This window comes from Hevea brasiliensis, chromosome 2 (assembly GCF_030052815.1).
Source record: "Hevea brasiliensis isolate MT/VB/25A 57/8 chromosome 2, ASM3005281v1, whole genome shotgun sequence".
NCBI classification, from domain to species: domain Eukaryota; kingdom Viridiplantae; phylum Streptophyta; class Magnoliopsida; order Malpighiales; family Euphorbiaceae; genus Hevea; species Hevea brasiliensis.
Genome location: NC_079494.1, coordinates 11,365,906 through 11,384,409, shown reverse-complemented (window position 1 = coordinate 11,384,409; position 18,504 = coordinate 11,365,906). Strand labels below are relative to the sequence as shown.

The 18,504-nt window shown below is 38.4% G+C and overlaps 1 protein-coding gene across 1 annotated transcript; it reads left to right on the top strand.

Annotated features, from left to right (window-relative positions):
* The first annotated feature begins 9,857 nt into the window (after nucleotides 1-9,857).
* On the top strand, nucleotides 9,858-12,569 carry LOC110661212 (F-box protein At3g12350). Its single transcript, XM_021819786.2, has 2 exons — nucleotides 9,858-11,095; nucleotides 11,948-12,569. Exons 1-2 carry the CDS (start codon nucleotides 10,229-10,231, stop codon nucleotides 12,416-12,418), a joined length of 1,338 nt encoding a protein of 445 aa, XP_021675478.2. The 5' UTR covers nucleotides 9,858-10,228; the 3' UTR covers nucleotides 12,419-12,569.
* The last annotated feature ends 5,935 nt before the right edge of the window (nucleotides 12,570-18,504 follow it).

The following is an 18,504-nucleotide window of genomic DNA, read 5'->3' as shown; positions in this document are numbered from 1 at the left end:
TGGTTGATCAGATTAGAATGGCTGCTCAGAATGATCAGAAGTATCAGAAGCTGATGGAAGAAGTCCAGCAGGGCAAGAAACCAGAATTCTCAATCAGAGATGATGGTCTACTGCTACACCAGGCATAATATGTGTTCCTAATGATGTTGATTTGAGGCAGATCATTTTGAAGGAAGCACATGAGTCTCCTTTTGCCATGCACCCTGGTGGAACAAAAATGTATAGAGGGCTAAAGGAGCATTACTGGTGGATGGGTATGAAAAGGGATGTGGCAGAATTTGTATCCAAATGCCTAACTTGTCAGCAAGTAAAGCGAGCATCAAGTACCATTGGTTGTTACATCCACTACCGATGCAGTGGAAATGGGAGAGAATAACGATGGATTTTGTGATGGGACTTCCGAGGACACAGAAGAGTCATGATGCAGCTTGGGTCATTGTTGACAGATTGACTAAATCTGCCCATTTTCTACCAGTCCGGATGGATTACAGTTTAGAAAGATTGGCCAAGTTATACATCGATGAGATTGTGAGACTGCATGGAGTGCCAGTATCTATTGTGTCAGACAGAGATCCTAGGTTCACTTCTAGATTCTGGGGTAGTCTTCAGAGAGCCCTAGGAACTAGATTGAACTTTAGTACTGCATTCCACCCACAGACAGATGGCCAGTCTGAGAGGGTAATTCAGATTTTGGAGGACATGCTACGGGCTTGTGTGATTGAGTTTGAGGGTAGTTGGGATACACACTTGCCTTTGATTGAGTTTGCTTACAACAACAGCTACCAATCAAGCATTGGGATGCCTCCATATGAAGCTTTGTATGGCAGGAAATGTAGAACCCCGTTGTGTTGGGATGACGTGGGTGAAAGAAAAATGATTGGACCCGAAATTGTTCAACAAACTGAAGAGAAAATCAGGGTGATTCGAGAACGACTTAAGACTGCATCAGACCGTCAGAAGTCCTACATTGATCTGAAGAGAAGGGATATTGAGTATGCAGTGGGTGAGAAAGTTTTCCTCAAAGTTTCTCCTTGGAAGAGAATTATGAGATTCGGCAGAAAGGGAAAACTGAGTCCTCATTTTATCGAGCCATATGAGGTTCTGGAAAGAGTGGGTCCTTTGGCATATCGGTTGGCACTACCTCGAGTTGGAGAAGATACATAATATCTTCCATGTGTCCATGTTGAGGAGGTACCGATCGGACCCATCTCATGTACTACCGAGAAGAAATAGAAGTGAATCCGGACCTCACATATGAAGAAGAACCCATAAAGATTACGGCTTATGAGGTGAAGCGACTCGGAATAGCGAATACCGTTGGTAAAAGTCTTTGTGGAAGCATCAGTCGGGCCAAGAAGCTACTTGGGAACGAGAGGAGGACATGAGGAGACAACACCCACAGCTGTTCAGAGATTGATACCAGGTAAAAATTTCGAGACGAAATTTATTTAAGGGGGGGAGAATTGTAACACCCCCGTTGTATAGCCTGGTATATTTCACTGTTCCGGTGACCGGTGTCGGTCCGAACAATTAATGGGATTAGGACCACACTTAAGACAATTTGAGAAGCCATAAACACAAATAATTAGTAATGTTTAATTAGTTAACTATAAATAAGAAAAACGGAACATAAGAGGTTAAACGAGCCGAGAGTCACAGCGATGAGTGACCTCCTCGGGAACGACTGCGAAGTCGTTTTAAACTCAAATTTCGAACCGTAAAAAGTGACGCTGCGGTCCTTAGGACCCTTATGAACACAGTGGAAAAGAGAAAACCACGAAAAAGAGTTGTTAAGTCAGTCAAATAATTAGGTCAGGGAGCCGGAAGAAATATTGGATTATTTGCAAACCGGGATGAACCGACGAGGGGCAATTTGGTCAATTGACCCGAGTGACTCGACCTAATCACAAATAAAATCGGAGAAAAGAAAATTTCAGAATCGAGAATTAAATTAAAGAACGAATAGAAAAAAAAAGAAAAAAAAAAGAAGAAGAAGATAGAAAAGTCAAAGGTGATGACATCATGAATGATGTCAATAAGAAATTAATTAAGTTATTTATTAAATGGAATTTTGTGGTCTTCCATCAACTAAAATAAATTAAGAAAAGAAAAAAATTAACAACAAAAAGTCATCTTCATCTTCTCAAAAACGTCACTCTCTTCTCTCCCTCACAAAACCACCATGAAAGCTCATTTTTGAGCTTGAAAAACTAAAATCCAACCATACAAAATTGTCCTACCATAACTAGACCTTGTTTGGGCAACTAAGAAAGAAGATTCAAGGAAAAGAACGAAGAAAAATTTGAAGAAAAGGAGGAAGAAAATTCTGCTCAATGTATAGTACTATAAACTTCAATTTTTTTTGTTTAATTAGTGTTAGTGTGGCATCAAGAGCTTGTAAATAAACTTGAAATGAAACAAACATGGGAGAAGGACTAAACTGAATTTTGGCCTGTTGAAGGGAGTATGAATTGCATGAATTTAATGGGTTTGAATGAGTTTAGAAACCTTCCTTAGTTGATTGATTATAGTTTAAAGTTTTGAATTTAGTTAATTACACAATTTAAGTGAATTAGGGATTTGAATGCTAGGGTTTGGAACCAAATTTTTGGAGAAATGCATAAATGATGACTTTGGTCTATTGTGAGATGAAAAATGGTCAATAATGACCAAAAGAGGTGTGTAGGAATTGTTGGAATGAAAACCAAATTCGTAGGTCCAATGGTCATGCAGCTGGCAGCATGACCAAACCCACTTTGAAGGACCAAAACTCAAATTTTACAAGTCCAATTGATATGCCACAAATTGGTAATAGAAATAGACATAAAAGAGCACAATTTTCATTAAGGAACCATGCCCAAAAACTGACCAAAACTGGGTGACCAAAGTGAAATGAGAGCAGGCTGCCACTGCACCAAACTGACTAAATGAACAGTAACTGTTCATTTGGTCATAACTCGAGCTAGGAAGGTCAAATTGACCTGAAATTTTACCAGCAATTAGATAAGGTATAGATCTAAAACTGTTATGAAGAACACCACCCCAAATTATGCCATTAACCCATTCAAATTATTGAGCAAAGTTGAGTTACCAAACCTGTAACTCTGCAGAATTTATATTGAGCAGTAATGTTTGAAGGGTTATAACTCTCTCTACAAAACTCCAATTTAGGCGATTCTTGAACCGATGGAAACCTAAGACATAGTAGAACATTTCATATGAAGAAATTTAGACCAAATTATGAACTTAACTTAATCAAATTACTGACCAAATTTGGATCAAAATATGCCAGAACCCAAAATCTCAGCATGAACAGTGCACGTGAACAATAATTTTATTTTGGCCATAACTTGAGCTACAAAACTCCGATTGAGGTGATCCAAAAATGAGAATACACTTAAGACAATAAGGAACATTTTCTATGAAAAAAGTTTTGTCAAATTCCAACAGTAGATTGACCAATGGAATAGTGCAACTTAGAACTCCAAAACCGAAAATTGGCAATTTTGCCAAAATGACCTAAGCTTTGAGAAAACGACCAAAACCAACAAGTTTAATGACCAAAATGTGGTATGTGAGTGAAGTTGGAGTTCCCATACCTATTAAGCCTTAGAAAGTCAACTATTTGACTTGAATAGTGCAGTGAATAGTAACCCGAAACACAAAATTTCAAGAACGTCGAAATTAGCACGTTAGAGCTAGGTATAAGTGAAATTAAATTTATTTTTGGATTTATGTTAAATTATGGTACTGAAACACTATAAAATTGTGTGTTTCAGTGGAAAAGAATACCAGGACAGAACCCGAGGAGTCGAGTTAAGGCCAAAAGGCCACTCATTTGAGGTTTGTGCACAACATCACTATGCTTTAAAATGTGTTGATAAAGTGAATGAAATATGTATTTTACATTTGCTTTGAATTATTGAGAATTTATTTGTGACAATAGTTATGATTTTTTGACTTAAATTGTTGGAAGTATTGTGTATATTTGAAATGACAATGTTTAGCAAATTGTTAAGATAAGTTTTGAAACCACAGTGTCATGACCATATATTTGAACACCTCACTAGCACGACTAGTGGGGGTAATTAGTTTCGAATTTTGATTCCTTCTCTGGAGAAGTGTTGAGGTGTGCCAGTAGAAGAGGATGTGAATGGATATCCATATATTTGAGCTAGCTAGCCTTGTGATGTGATTTCTCTTTAGCCTTTGGCTATCGAGATTCATGTGATTTCTCTTTAGCCTCTGGCTATTGAGATTCTATTTGTTTCGAATGGCATGATCTAACTGTGGGTTTTATGAAATGTGTTTTGATACTTTGAAATGAACTTGGTTCGTATTAAAATCTCATGATTTATGTTTTGTGTTTAATGCGCATGTTTAGCCAAAATTTTGAATAAATGTGATTTAATTTTTGCATAAAGATTATTTCAGTATGTTGTTTACCACTGAGTCCTAGTACTCAGCGATAGCTTCTATTGCTATCGCAGATACAGAGCATAGAGGAGCAGCAGACTGAGCTGCTGAGGTGTGAGGAACCATCGGCTTGAAGTCTTCGGGTATAATTTATACCCTAACTGTAAATATTCTTTTGATGTATATATTGCACATAAATGTATGGACATGTAAAAATAGGTCTTGAGCAGTTGTATAAAATTTGTATAAAGTTGTAATATATATTGTAGTTTGCGGAAAACTAAAATGGACCAGATATATATTAACTAGTTTTAATTTTAACTAAATGTTTTAAATGCCTATTAGACAATGCTCACCACTTAACAAAAGTAAGAAAATTGATTTAAAATCCTTTGTAGGGTACTTAATGAGTTATCGGTTGGTGAAGTTCGGTAATTCATTAGGTATTCTACGGGATCATGTTATGCCTTACAGAGGGGTAAGGTGTGACAGTTCACATGGTACAATAAGCAATTCGGTCCCACTACCATTCAAAAAAGGCTAGATAGAGTTTTAGTGTTTATAGAATGGAGATAAATGTTCCCTAAAGCAATTATTTGTCATGAAGCTTTGTGGGGTTCTGATCACAGACCTATAATTCTCTTTCTAGACTCTCTTCCTTTAAAGCCAACATTCCTTTTTCGTTTTGAAGGTAAACGGTTACACCATCCAAAGTACCAAGAAGTTTTTTATCGAGCTTGGTGGAGGGACGAAAAGGGCTCAGCCGTGTTTTCAATTGCTTAAAAACTAAGTAGATGTAGGAAGGCGCTCAGTAATTGGAACATAATTCATTTCCAAGGGACAAAGAATGAAATAAACAGGCTGTAGAATCAGTTGGAAGGAATTTATTATGATCCTTTAAATATAGAGAACAAGCAAGTCCAGTTGGATATTTTGAATCGATTAAATTATCTTCAAAAGCAGGAGGAAGACCATTGAAAGCAACATTCGCTTATCTACTGGCTCTAGTCTGGCAATCGGAATACTCGTTTCTTCCACCTATCCACTGTTCAAAGGGGATAGACAAATGCTATAGTTAAGATGCAAAAGGATAATGGTGAATGGATAGACAATCCAAATGAAATTAAGGGTGAAATCCTCTCCTTCAAGCAACTATACAGTAGCAATAGACCAAGTGGAATACAACAAGTGATTAATCTTATTTCAATAATTGTTTCTCAAAAAATGAATGACCACCTCTCAACCCCAGTCTCTGATGCATATATTAATAGATCTATTTTTGAATTAGGTGCATCCAAAGCCCTTAGCCCAAATGGATTCTCAAGGTTGTTCTATCAAAACAACTAGAATATTGTTGGTCTTGATATTTGTACTACAATTAAAAGTTTTTTTGTAAGCAGTTTCTTATCTAAGCAGCTTAACAGGACTAATGTAACTCTCATTCCCAAGTGTAAAAGTCTTTGCAGTATTAAGCAATATTGGCCTATCAACCTATGTAATTTCCTGCACAAAGTGATTTCTAAAATCAAGGTTAACAGACTCAAACCTTGTATGAGTGCTTTGATTTCTTAGGACCAAGCTGCCTTTATCCCCAATTGAGCCATTCAGGATAACATAATCATTGCACATGAGGTGTTCCATCATTTGGGAAGATCTAAGACTAAAAAGCACTCCATGGCAGTAAAGATTGATATGCACAAAACGTATAATCAAGTTGAATGGAGCCTTCTACAAGCAATGTTGTTGAAATTTGATTTTAATCTGAATTGAATGAAATGGGTTATGCCATGTGTGACGGTTGTTAGCTATTCGATTTCAGTAAATGGAGCTCCAACCACCCCTTTCTTTCCATCGAGAGGGCTAAGGAAAAGGGACTATCTTTCTCCATATCTTTTCTATTAGTTTCTCAAGCCCTTTCATGTTTAATCAATAAAGAAAATCAGTTGTGGAATTTCAAAGGGATTAAATTCAACAGGCATCCTCCTATAGTTACTAATATTTTCTTTATAGATGATACTTTGATTTTAGGAGAGTAACAAGAAATAAAGCTTTTGTCCTAAAGTCAATCCTTCACTTGTGTGCAAAGGCATTGGGGCAAAAAATCAATGCAACAAATCCAGTAGTCATTTCTTTAAGAACTCCCATTAGAACTTGCAAAGAGAGATTTTATCGATGTTAGCATGATTGAGATGAATCCTGCAGATAAATATCTAGGCTTGCCAATGTTTTGGGGAAGCTTAAAAATTTAGGCACTCAATTTTGTTAGAGAAGGATACAATCAAAAACTCAAAGATGGAAGAAGAAACTATTCATGCAAGTAGGAAGTGAAACTCTCATTAAGTCAGTCCTTCATACAATCCCATCGTATTCAGTGCCCTTTCTAAGGTATCTTAGGACCTTTTGTGCTCATCTAAATAGCTTAACATCCAGTTTCTGGTGGAGAAGACAAGATAAAGAGAAGAAATTGTGTTGGATTAGTTGGAAGAGGGCTACTTTACTGAAATATTTGGGAGGAATGGGGTTCAAAGACTTTGATAAGTTTAATCTAGCCAACTTAGCAAAATAGGGGTGGAGAGTTATCAAAGATCCTTTCAGCCTATGTGCTAAAGTTTTGAAAGGATTGTATTTCCCATATTCATCATTCTGGCAAGACAAAAAATCTTGGAAATGTTTGTGGATTTGGAATAATACTTTGGAGGGTCAAGAGCTTCTCAAGGAAGGTGTTTAGGTGAACATAGGCAATGACAGTTCTACTTTAATGTGGGAAGACCCTGGATTTCTTCTATTTTGGGTTTTAGAGTCCAAAGGCCAACTCATTATCCTTTACAAGTTAATTGGGTAGCTAACCTAATTGATCATGAGAATTTTTCCTAGAGAAAGGAGTTAATCATTCATTTGTTCAGTGCTGAAGAGGTTAGGGCAATCCTTGCCATTCCTATTGGTCCTAGGGGATATAAGGATAAAATCGTCTAGCATTTTGATAACTCAAAGCGTTACTCAGTTTGTTTAGGATACAGGCTCTTAGCAAGAAGGCAATGGGAAGAGCACTTAATTAGACCTATGATTTCTCACCAAATATCAGCTACGGTATGGAAAAAAAACACGGAACCTTCCAATTCCCCCAAGATCAAAGTTTTCATTTGGAGGGTAGTGCTGAATTCAATTTTAGTCAAGGAGAACTTAGTAAAGAAAGGCATAAAGGTAAGCCCTATTTGTCCAATTTGTAATTTGGGGTTGGAATCAGAGGAACATGCCCTAATGTGGTGTGAGCATGCTCGAGTGTCCTGGTTCATTAGCCCTATGAGTTTCAAACCAAATCTAATTGGTTTTACTTTTATGGAAAGATGGTGGCCTTTTATAGTTAATGAAGTTCTAAATGGGAAGATGGATCAAGATATTTTGGTTTTTGCAGCTCTTACGTGTTGATTTATCTAGAAGGCTAGGAATAAAGCCTTGTTTGATCATATTAATCCTAATTTGATGGCAACAGCTCAACATATTTTAGTTGCGCTAGCTAAAATGCATACGACCAGTATCATGTATCATCACTATAAAAGGAATTGCGTAAACAATGATGGGATCAATCCAGCTCAGGTTTGGCTTTTCCCTCCTATTGGCACCCTGAAATTTAACTGTGATGTAGCTTGGAAGAAAGGTGAGAATGGTGCGGCCATTGCAGTGGTTGGTAGGAACGATGTGGGGAATGTTCTAGATGGCGTTACAAGAATAATTCAGTGTTCATCCCCTTTGGCTAGAGAGGCACTAGCCATGCTTCAAGCAATTCAATAAACATCTAATATGGAAGCCCCAATCATTATCCTTGAATCAGATTCCGAGGTTCTTATCTCAGTCCTCAAAAGTATTCAGAGTGATGTCTGTTGGGAAATTTAGGCTATAATCCATGCTATTAGACACCTCCCATTTTACTCATATTGAATTCTCTTATATTAGTAGGAAAGCTAATGTAATTGCTCACCATTTAGCTAAGCTGTGTTTTTATAATCGCTTGCCATATAATTAGTTAGTGGTGAGTCCTTCTACCTTTATAAATATTTGTAATTCTGAAGTCCTCAGGGCCTTGTAATATAGTTGTCAGGTTCAATAACACAAGACACACAAAATATAAAAAATAAAAAATTTATAATAGTGTTTATATGTAATTAATCATTTCCAAATTTACACTATTGCAATAAAATAGTGTTTATATTAATTAATTTGTTTACAATAAATACAATCTTTATAAAATTTTCAAGGGCAATCCTAGCAAACTCTTAACATTTCTGACTTTTGCACAAAAAAGAAATATGAAGTAGATAAATTATTTGGCTCAACTACTAAATCTATTAATAAAATCCAAACTTCATCCCTTGGAATTGATATTTTAGATGTATTTACCATCTTAATTGTTGACTTAATAATAGCCTGAGCCACATTATCAAGTCATTCTTTCGACAGAGGACTTCATAATCAATAATAGAAATTTTAGCCTTTTTAGTCCTGGATAAACTTGGAGTTTCAGATTGTACTTGAGATCTTACAGTTGGTTCATAAGATAGTACATGTTGAATGTTATCACATGTGCCAGCATTTTACAAAGAATGTTATCACATGTGTCAGCATTTTACAAAGATACCTCATTTTGTGACACCATAAAATCAATCCCATCTATTATATTTGTTAAAGCATAACCACTAGATATATCTCCTCAATTGTTAGCTCTTTTTTATCTCATATCTACTGCAGTTTCAACATTCTTTCCTGTAAGCCTATCTTTTTCATAAAGTTAAACTAATTTTTTTTTATAATTTCTTATATATTTATTCATCCACTCCAAGGATTGAATCAAAATCAAAGGTTGGTTTATACTCTAATTTTAGTTTTCGTTCGATTTGAATAAATTCAAGGATTTATTTTTTTTATTTTTTAATTTTAAATAAAAAATTTAATTTTAAATCGAACTGAATTAAACGATTTAGTCTAATTTTAATCCTAATTTAAAATCAATTTTGATCAAAACGATTTTATATATTTTGATTTTAAATTGGATAGGTTCAATTCTAATTTTTAACCTTACCGACCATGGCTGGTCTATCCTGCCTCTTCTATACTACGGATGGAATGGTCAAAACTGTCAAGTGGCCCATTTACTAATTTATCTTTGTATATAAAACAGATACATATTTTTACTGTGTTATCACATGAGGTTTATTTTAAAAAGTTTATCATTTATCACTTTTTATAAAAATATATATATATAGTTAATTACTTATTTTTTATTTTATTATTATTATTATTATTATTATTGATATTATTATTTTAATATTAAATTTATATTTATTATACTATAATTAATTAATATTAATTATAAATATAAATATAAATATATTAATACTTTAAATACCAAAAATTGAAAGTTAATAAATTAACGTGGAGAAGAACGGGTAGCTAGTAGAAGGTATACAGGCCGAAGGAACAGGTTCTTCGTTAACAAAATTGAAGGAAATTACATATTCGTGACCAACACGGCAACACAATTAACCAACATCTCCTGAAGTGCAGAACCCAGTCCTGACTTGGAAGCTTGTACGGCTTAATCTCTCAGATTTCTGATTTCTTCCTTCTCTATAGGTTCGCTTAGCTGAACAGAATAATTCCCTCTTCTCCAAGAATCTACCATTATTCAAATTTTCCCTTGTTTCGTTTTATTCCTCACTTGATTTTCACAGGCTTCAAACATTCTCTCTCTTTCTCTCTCTCTCTCTCTCTTCCTTCAAACAAACAGCATTTTCCAGAAAATCAGTGGACTTTTCAGATGGCAGAAATGAATTCATATTCCTTTGTTGATTTCCCCGAGGACATCCAATTCTATATCCTCTCCCTCCTAACCCCAACCGAGATTGGCAATTTCGCTTGCACGTCTAGGCGGTTCTCTCGACTCTGCCAAAACGGCAGCAAGCTCTGGTATGCAATCTGCGATAGGCGATGGGGGTCCAAGACCCAAATCAAGAAATGGGGTAATGGGAAAATCTCATACAAGCTTCTCTATAAAACTCTTAAAAAATGGGAGAATCTGATCGGTTTCTGGCGCCGTTGCGGCCAAAGTCAACAGAAGCAAACCGCCGGGGTGAAATCTGCTGCGCTAATTTTCTTCGAGTGGGGCCCTTCTTTTCTTTCTGGTTATAGACTTTCTCCGTCTTCAAAAGGTACGTATGATGTAACCAAAACGCCGTTCCTTTGGATGGGCATATCGCCGGAGGGTAAAACTGTAAATTTTCTCGATCCCGATGGACATAGCAATGGGCTATCTGGTGAATCGGGATCCCTGGAGATGGATTGGATCCCGGTTAACGTTAATTTTATTGGGGATATACATTTTAGTGTGGAGGAGAATGTGGGTCTTGCTTATTCAAGGAGTTCAGGTGCGCCGACTTCGAAAGGAGAGTATGGTGGTGATGCGAGTAATGGGCTAGAAAGTGGGTCTCCAGGGAGTTCACCGGAAACTTTGGAGATGTATCAGTATTATGCGAATAGAATGAGTCCTGGGGCGGATAGGTCCTGGAGGAGGCAGAAGAAGAGGGAGAAGGAGAAGCAGGGGAGGAAGAAGTGGGAAACAGAGCATTTCTTGAAGATTGTTGATTCCTCACCTTCGCCAGCTCGGCCATTGCAGGGATTATGGAAGGTGTGTGGTTGTTCTTTTTCTTTTATGTATTTGCTAGTATTGCTTATTGTTTGACAGTTTGCTACTTCGTGGAAGTCTAAAACTGTTTGTTTCTAGCCAGTATAAAACGATGGAATGGTTCTGTTACTACGTGGTTTGAGAGTACTAAAATTCTGCTTCTTTTTTTCAATGACTTCTGATATTTTTCATAGTGTTCCTATTATTTTGATCATTGTTTTGCTTCATGGTTTTTGTAGGTTATTAATTGGCCAAACATTACTTTCAATTGGATGTTACCCCTTGTAAGAAAAAAATTGCTACAGCTAGTTGATCCAAAGTACTAATGTCTTTACCATCCTTTGATTTGTTCAATCGATAACTTATATTTGGTAGTTGAATCAAGTAATGTTAAGAAATGCATTTAGATACGCTTGGGATTTTTTTTTTATCATGATTTTAGCTTGACTTCTGAGGGCAGTTCTGTTTGATCAGAAGACTTTGGACCAATATGCTGTTGAAATTGGTTGGCCAAATTTTGTTTCCTCACAGGATGTTCTGGTTTTGGAAAGAAGTTTTTTTCTCTCTTTATGTGTCTGTCTGCATTGTTGTTTGAGTTACCATTGAGAAAAGTATCACCTTGAATATTTTAATTAGAAGCTACTAAAAATTGATTGTAAGTTAAATTTGACATATTTTAGTAATAAGAACTCCAAAATCAACAGCATTGTACTTTTTCAAAAATTAGATGTGAACCATAATGCCAAATAGACTCTACTTTGCTTCATTTTGGCTATTGGTTGGAGGAGGATGATTGAGACAATAGATGCCTTTGTTGATAGCTCACTTCACACTTTCTCCTGCTTCTTGTTGCAGGGAATTTCTGATGACATGAAATTGGAATTTTATCTTGTAGCATATGATGGAGTTGGCATCTTTTGCCGAAGGGTTGGGGACTTGTGTGAACAGATTTCTAGTCCTACACCAGCGTTCTGGACAACAAATCCTGCATTTATCGAGTCTCCATTTTCACCTGAAGAAGAATATCTATACAATAGTCGGATACATCTTCAGCCGCCTATGACATCCAAGGATATAAATTGGCAATACCCTCCGATGGATAATGAGGTAGTCTCTCGCATTATGTACATAAACTCGCGTTATGATTTATTCATCCCAGGCTTGGCAGGAATTTCTGAAAATCCTTGGTGTATTGAGGGAAGGATTTGGCAGTACAAGAATGGGACATTTGGTTTTGGGTTTCTTCGGGACAATTCTATTGTTGACCTGAAACCTATTGCTCAGGATGGTTTCCTGCTTGAAACAATGGAGCTTTGTTGTGATTGATTGATAGTTGATTGATATCCTTGCTTGGGATCTTCTGTGTACAAATAAAGTCAGAGTTCAATGCCATAATTTCCATGGCGTTGTCTGCTCTATTTCTTGTAGAAATAATAATGTTAAATATTATCCACGGTTGATTTATTTTTTATTTTCACCTCGGATCCTTCGCTAACTTTGCGTGCAACAGTGCAATACAGTTATGATTCTAGTAGTGGTGGATAGGGATGTGCCTGTTTCTCATGCTTTTAAATTAAACTAAAGAATTGTATTGTGTTGAATTGTACCAAAACTTAAAAAAAAAAAAATCTCTTACTGCAAGAATTGAATCAAACTAATATTTATATTTATTGTTTTGGTTTGATTTCAATTTTTCATCAAAAATCGAAATTAAATTGAAAAAGTAATTTTATGCATATTTTTTTATGTTATATAATTTTAATATATATATATATATATATATATATATATATATATATATATATTCTTTTATTGTTTTTTACATTCTTTTAAACATTTTAATTATAAATGTATTAAATCACTTTATAATTCTTAGGTCATGTTTAGTATGACGTAATCACATTGCATATTTGATTACATTATTTAATAACAAAGAAAAATTTGACGTAATAGAATGACAATTACGTAATGTTACTACTACTGCTACAATTACTACTACTCTTACTTTGTCACTGTTATCACCAACACTACAACTACCACCACTATTACCATCACCATCCTATTACCACCATCGCTATCATCATTGGTTGACCACCGTTATCACTACTTAATTATTATTACTTCTACCACCACTTGGCCACTAGCAATACCACTATCTCACCTTGCACCACCACCACCATCTAATTACGCCATTGCCACCACCATCACCATTTAGCCACCATTATCACACAACTATCAATCATTACTGTCGCAAGGTGTTTTGTGGTCGCCTGGACGAACCCTCACCGAAGTGGGAAAGAGTGAGGAGTCGCCACATTAGTTTTGAGGGAAACTAAAGAAAACCATTTGTGAAAATAAATTAAAATGAAACCACTTCAAAACAGAGATTCTAGATTCGGGGTCCGTAAACGGGTGAGGAAGGTGTTAGGCACCCCACCTCGTCCCTCAGTAAGGATAAGTAGATTTAACTTCACGTTCTTCATAAATTAGTTAGGAGGGCTCGAATGGAAATGTTAATCCTTTTGACAAAAGGAATATTTGATTTTTCACTAATTCGGATTACCCAGATACATAAGTAAATGAGACAACCTTAGTGAGTTACTGTTGTATGTTAGTTTTGTCTGAAAGGGCCATTTTATTCAATTTGATGATCGGATAAGAATTCTCCTCCGATTTCTTTAATATTTATTAATTTTTAGCTTGAGGATCTGATAAGAATTCTCCTCCGACCTCTTTAAATTATTCGTTAAATTTTAGGTGAGAATCGGATAAGAACTCTCCTCCGATCTCTGTTTAATATTTATTAAAATTTTGAATTGAGACCGGATAAGAACCCTCCTCCGATCTTTTTTAAAATTTTGAGTTGAGAATCGGATAAGAACTCTCCTCCGATCTCTGTTAAATATCTATTAAAATTTTGAATTGAGACCGGATAAGAACTCTCCTCCGATCTCTTTTTACTTGAACGGGAGTCGAATAAGGACTTTTCCGATCTCTTAAAATCTTACATATTGTGGGAGCCTAAGGTTAAGGGTTTTGACATTCGAAGATTCGGAGGACCAGAAAGAAGGTTCTTTTTAACTCTTTGGCGCTTCGGAATTAGACAAGGGACATTAAACCGAACTCTACAGACCTCCTATGTGGTCGCCGTGCCAATACCTTTTGACGGGCAATACTCGATCTATTCTGTTTATTTCTGAGATTCGGTTTTATTCCGCCTTAAGGCGTTTTACCCAATCGCCTTTTGTACTAACCTAGTAATTTAACTTATCCATTTCCCTGACTTATTGCTCAGACCTCTTATTATTTTAAAGGAGCGCTTAAGATACAGTTGTTTACAGTTTATCCAACTACTTGCATGCTGTTCGGGGCTAAAACTCTTGCCTTTAGAGGTAACAAGGAATGACAAAAGAACGAACTGATCAACTCAGGAATGAACTCGGGAATAACTTTCTTCGTGAAATGTAAACTCGGTAAAAATTATAAACGTAAAAGCAATAGAAATACATGAAATAAAAAGAACACTCGATAAAGCTACGATATAAACACTTACCTGTAGGGAGCCAAATTTATCGAACCGATTACGAGATCACTAGACGTGATAGGACGGCGAGCTGATGGCCCGATGACTAAAGTTCACCGTGAAATGAAGGATACTTTGCTAAAATGGAGTGAAAATAAAGATAACAAAGATAGACAGCGAGAGTGTCAGAGGATAATGAACGGCCTGAAATGGAGTTTCAGTATTCAAAAATCCCCTTTTGCGAGAAAATACTTCAGAAAACTAGTTTCAAAAGTCTTTCCAGTAGCGGAGTAACGAGCTGAATTAATTTTCAGAGTTCTTCCACTATAATTACCACCTCTTCAATATTTCTTCTTCCTCTTTTGAACAGTTTTCATGCAGGTATTTATAGGAACCGGGTGCTCTTCATGAAGGGTCAAGATCTATTTTGAGGGAAATGGAGGGTCAGGATTTCAAAGGACATGATCTGAGGCTCAGGAATTAAAGAGAATCAGAACGGACGGCCGAGATCTCTTTCAGAATACTTGTCCTTTTCTTCTTCTAATCTGATGGTCCGAAACTTCGTTGACCTGGGCGATCCAAGGGCTGGGAATAAAAGGCGCCGGTCTTGTCGTCTTCTCCTTTGATCTAAAGGCTCTGGACTCGTCCTTGCAAGTGAGATCAACGGTGGAGATTGGGATGTACAGGACTGTCATGATGTACTCTGGCACCTGTCAGCATTGTGGGCGATTCTCAGGCGTGCGGTGGAGATTTCGTCTGCAACGCTTTAACTACCTTGGCTCTGATTCTGACGACGGTTATTGGGATTTGTCTTATTCTCTTTGCCTTCCGATCTCCCCTCTTTCTGATCTTCTTGACACGCGCCCTTTTTCGACCTTTCATACCGGTCTCCCATCTTCCGATCTCTATTATTCCAATCCTTTCCTCAATCAGGCCCGGTCCAGTCAAAGCATTAATTTCTCCTCGATTCCCGAAGCACCCGCTTCGTTTTCTGCTTAGCAATAAATGCCTGATTTCTCCCTATATATACCCTTGACTGAGGAGACTCCCCTCATTCGATTTTCCTCTCTCCCTTCTTACTTTCCTGTTCTAACTGCTCCGGCAGTAGCTCCGGCTACGACTGTGGCTTTTGATCCCTTTCCGATGGATTTCTTTATTCCCCCACTGAAAATTTACGATCCTGGTGATCGAATAATCGCGATAACCTTATCTGATGATGGTGAGAGAACTGGACCACTTAACCGATTTAGATTGCGGACCTCGATCGTGCTGATCTCGAGTCGTTCGACCGGTATAATCAGCGAACCGATTTCGGCCGAGAAGACTGCTAATGTTCCGCCGACCCTTGGCGGTTGCTCTTTCAAGTTTATTCGGCTTCTCACCACATTGGGTGTTTCGACAGCGGCTTTCCTCCACATTGGGTGTTTCGACAGCGGCTCGGTTCGGGTCGGTGACACCCTTTGGATCAGTCACAATGTTGACTTTGACATAGGCCTTCTTTAGATAAGATGTTCTGCTGATCTTTAGAGATCGGCCTTTTGATGTAATCTGACTTTTAGAAATGTAATCCGATCTCTTGGAAATAAAGATTTCATTTTGTCGATTATCATCTCATTATTATTGCATTGATTATTTTCTGATATCTGATGTGTTTATCCGATCTGGTTCCTAACTGACCAACCCTTAACTGATCCGCTCTCCCAAACATTCTCCTTAATTAACCGATCCCCAACCATCCGATCTTTAATTAGCCGTTCTCTTTATGGAATTTTAGAATATTCGAGAGGCGTGTCAGAACAGCTGGCGAGTCCCGCTAACCGATGCATTGCCTGGAACATCGTGAGCATTAAATGCTCGGACGAGTATAAATAGGGGTGGGGGTTAGCCAGTTGCTCTCTTACACCATTTTCGGTCTCTCGCAAACAATTCCAGAATTCTCTCAATTTTTCAAGCTCTTCCGACACCGATCAAGCTCCGGTAAGGGTTTTGATCCTTCTTTTACTTTAAGTTCTTTATTTCTTTTGAAAATGAGCGGCGCCGAAGGTCAGAGAGCAGCAAGCCCCCTTTCCGTCCATGTTTCATGGTCGTCCGACGAAGCGGAGGTGGTCGGACCAAGCGCGCAACCTGAACCTCCTAGGGCCTCTGTTCCAGTTCGGGGGCGAGCAGAACCTTCAAGGCATGTACATTCTTCAGGGAGGGAAAGTCTTCCTATAGACGAGCTACCGTCGATCCTTCAAGAAACCGACCTACAATCGTTTAGCCAAGAATACAACATTCGGCCTAATTCGTTCGAGCTAATTAAGTGCCACGGCGATCTTCGTGCCGATTACTTCTTCAAAGAGAATGATATGATCATGGTCTACGAAGAACAATTAAAAGCCAGTCTGCGGTTCCCTCTAGATGATTTCTTCTAGGAGGTCTTAAAATTTCACCAAGTGTGTATCGCCCAAGTTCACCCGAACTCGTGGCAGATCCTGGTGGCTTTCAGGGGGCTCTGCCGTGCCAAGGGACTCCATCCTACAGCCAAAGTATTTGCCGAACTACATAGACTGACCCGCCGAAAGGACGACGAGTACTGGTTCTTTCAGGTGAAGCCACATTGCGGGCTCTTCACCGATCTGCCCTCCTCCCTGAAGAATTGGAAGAACCGCTTCTTTATTTTGAGGAGCAAAATTCCGAATAGCTTCGAGGGCTTCCCTCGAAGCTGGCTACATCTGGGCCCTTCGCGTCCAAAACATCTTGCCCTGAATAGGGAAGAGGGAGCCGTGGTGATGGAATTGAAAGATCAAGCGGCTAGGGAGAAGTTTTCTTGTTTGGATGCAAGATGTGAATCGCATCATTGGACGATGCAGCTGATCACTGGCGAAGATCGCGGGCTCCAACTCTCTGACCTCGGCCTGGGTATTTTCTGTAATCTCTGATCTTAGGCCTTAGCGATCTCACTGACCTATTCTCTGTGCAGGTATGGCAAGAGACGAAGCTTCCAAAGAGAACCGGAAGCGAAAAAGAGAGATCTCTCAGAAAGTACGGGAGATGAAGCGATCTAAACTGCTCCAGACCCCCGGGCATGAAGCTGAGGAGATGCAAGGGGGTTCTTCTCAACCTTCAGTGCAGCCGATCCCTGATGTTGAAGCAATCTGGTCTCCTCCTCACCAAGAAGAGCCGCCTCCACCTCCCCCAGCTGTTCCGAGCACCGAAGGGGGTCCTTCTCAGCCTCCTGCGAGGCCTCTTTCCCGAGGCGCCCATGTCCTGTTCACTTCACTGGAGAAGAACCGGACGGTTCGAGAAAATCCAGGCTTCGCTAAGGTCCTGGGGTCATCCATATGCCTTCTGGAAGACCGGGACAGGCTGTCTCCGAACACTCTTGATGACATCCTGACCAGATCCATGAGCCTGAACGTGGAGTGCTTAGTGAACCAGCACATTATTCGGGAGAAAGCTCATCGCCTGGGCAAGGAAGTCGAGAAGATGAGTCACGATATGTCTTCTCTCCAATCCCAACTCTCATCTGCTCGGGATTACATATGTGAAATTGAGGGGCGGATGAAATTCTATGAAGACAAGCTGGCCGAACAATCTCGAGTTCTGGCCGAGCGAACCCGTGTTCTGGAAGAAGTTCAAGCACTTCGGATCGATGAAGCTGCTCACATCGCTCATCTTACTGAGGAACTCAAGGCGAAAGAAGAAGAGATGGTGACAGGAGTGGCTGGTGCTTATGTGAATGCCCACAGAGATCTCCTCGCTGAGCTCAAGAAGCGTTACCCTGAGGAGGACTTCTCTTGGATGGCCGACCTGACTCCCGAGGATGAAGGTGAGGATAGTGAGGAGGAGGCTGAAGGTGAGAGAGAAGGCGAACAAAATGTAGATCAGGCTGGGGGTGATCCTCCAG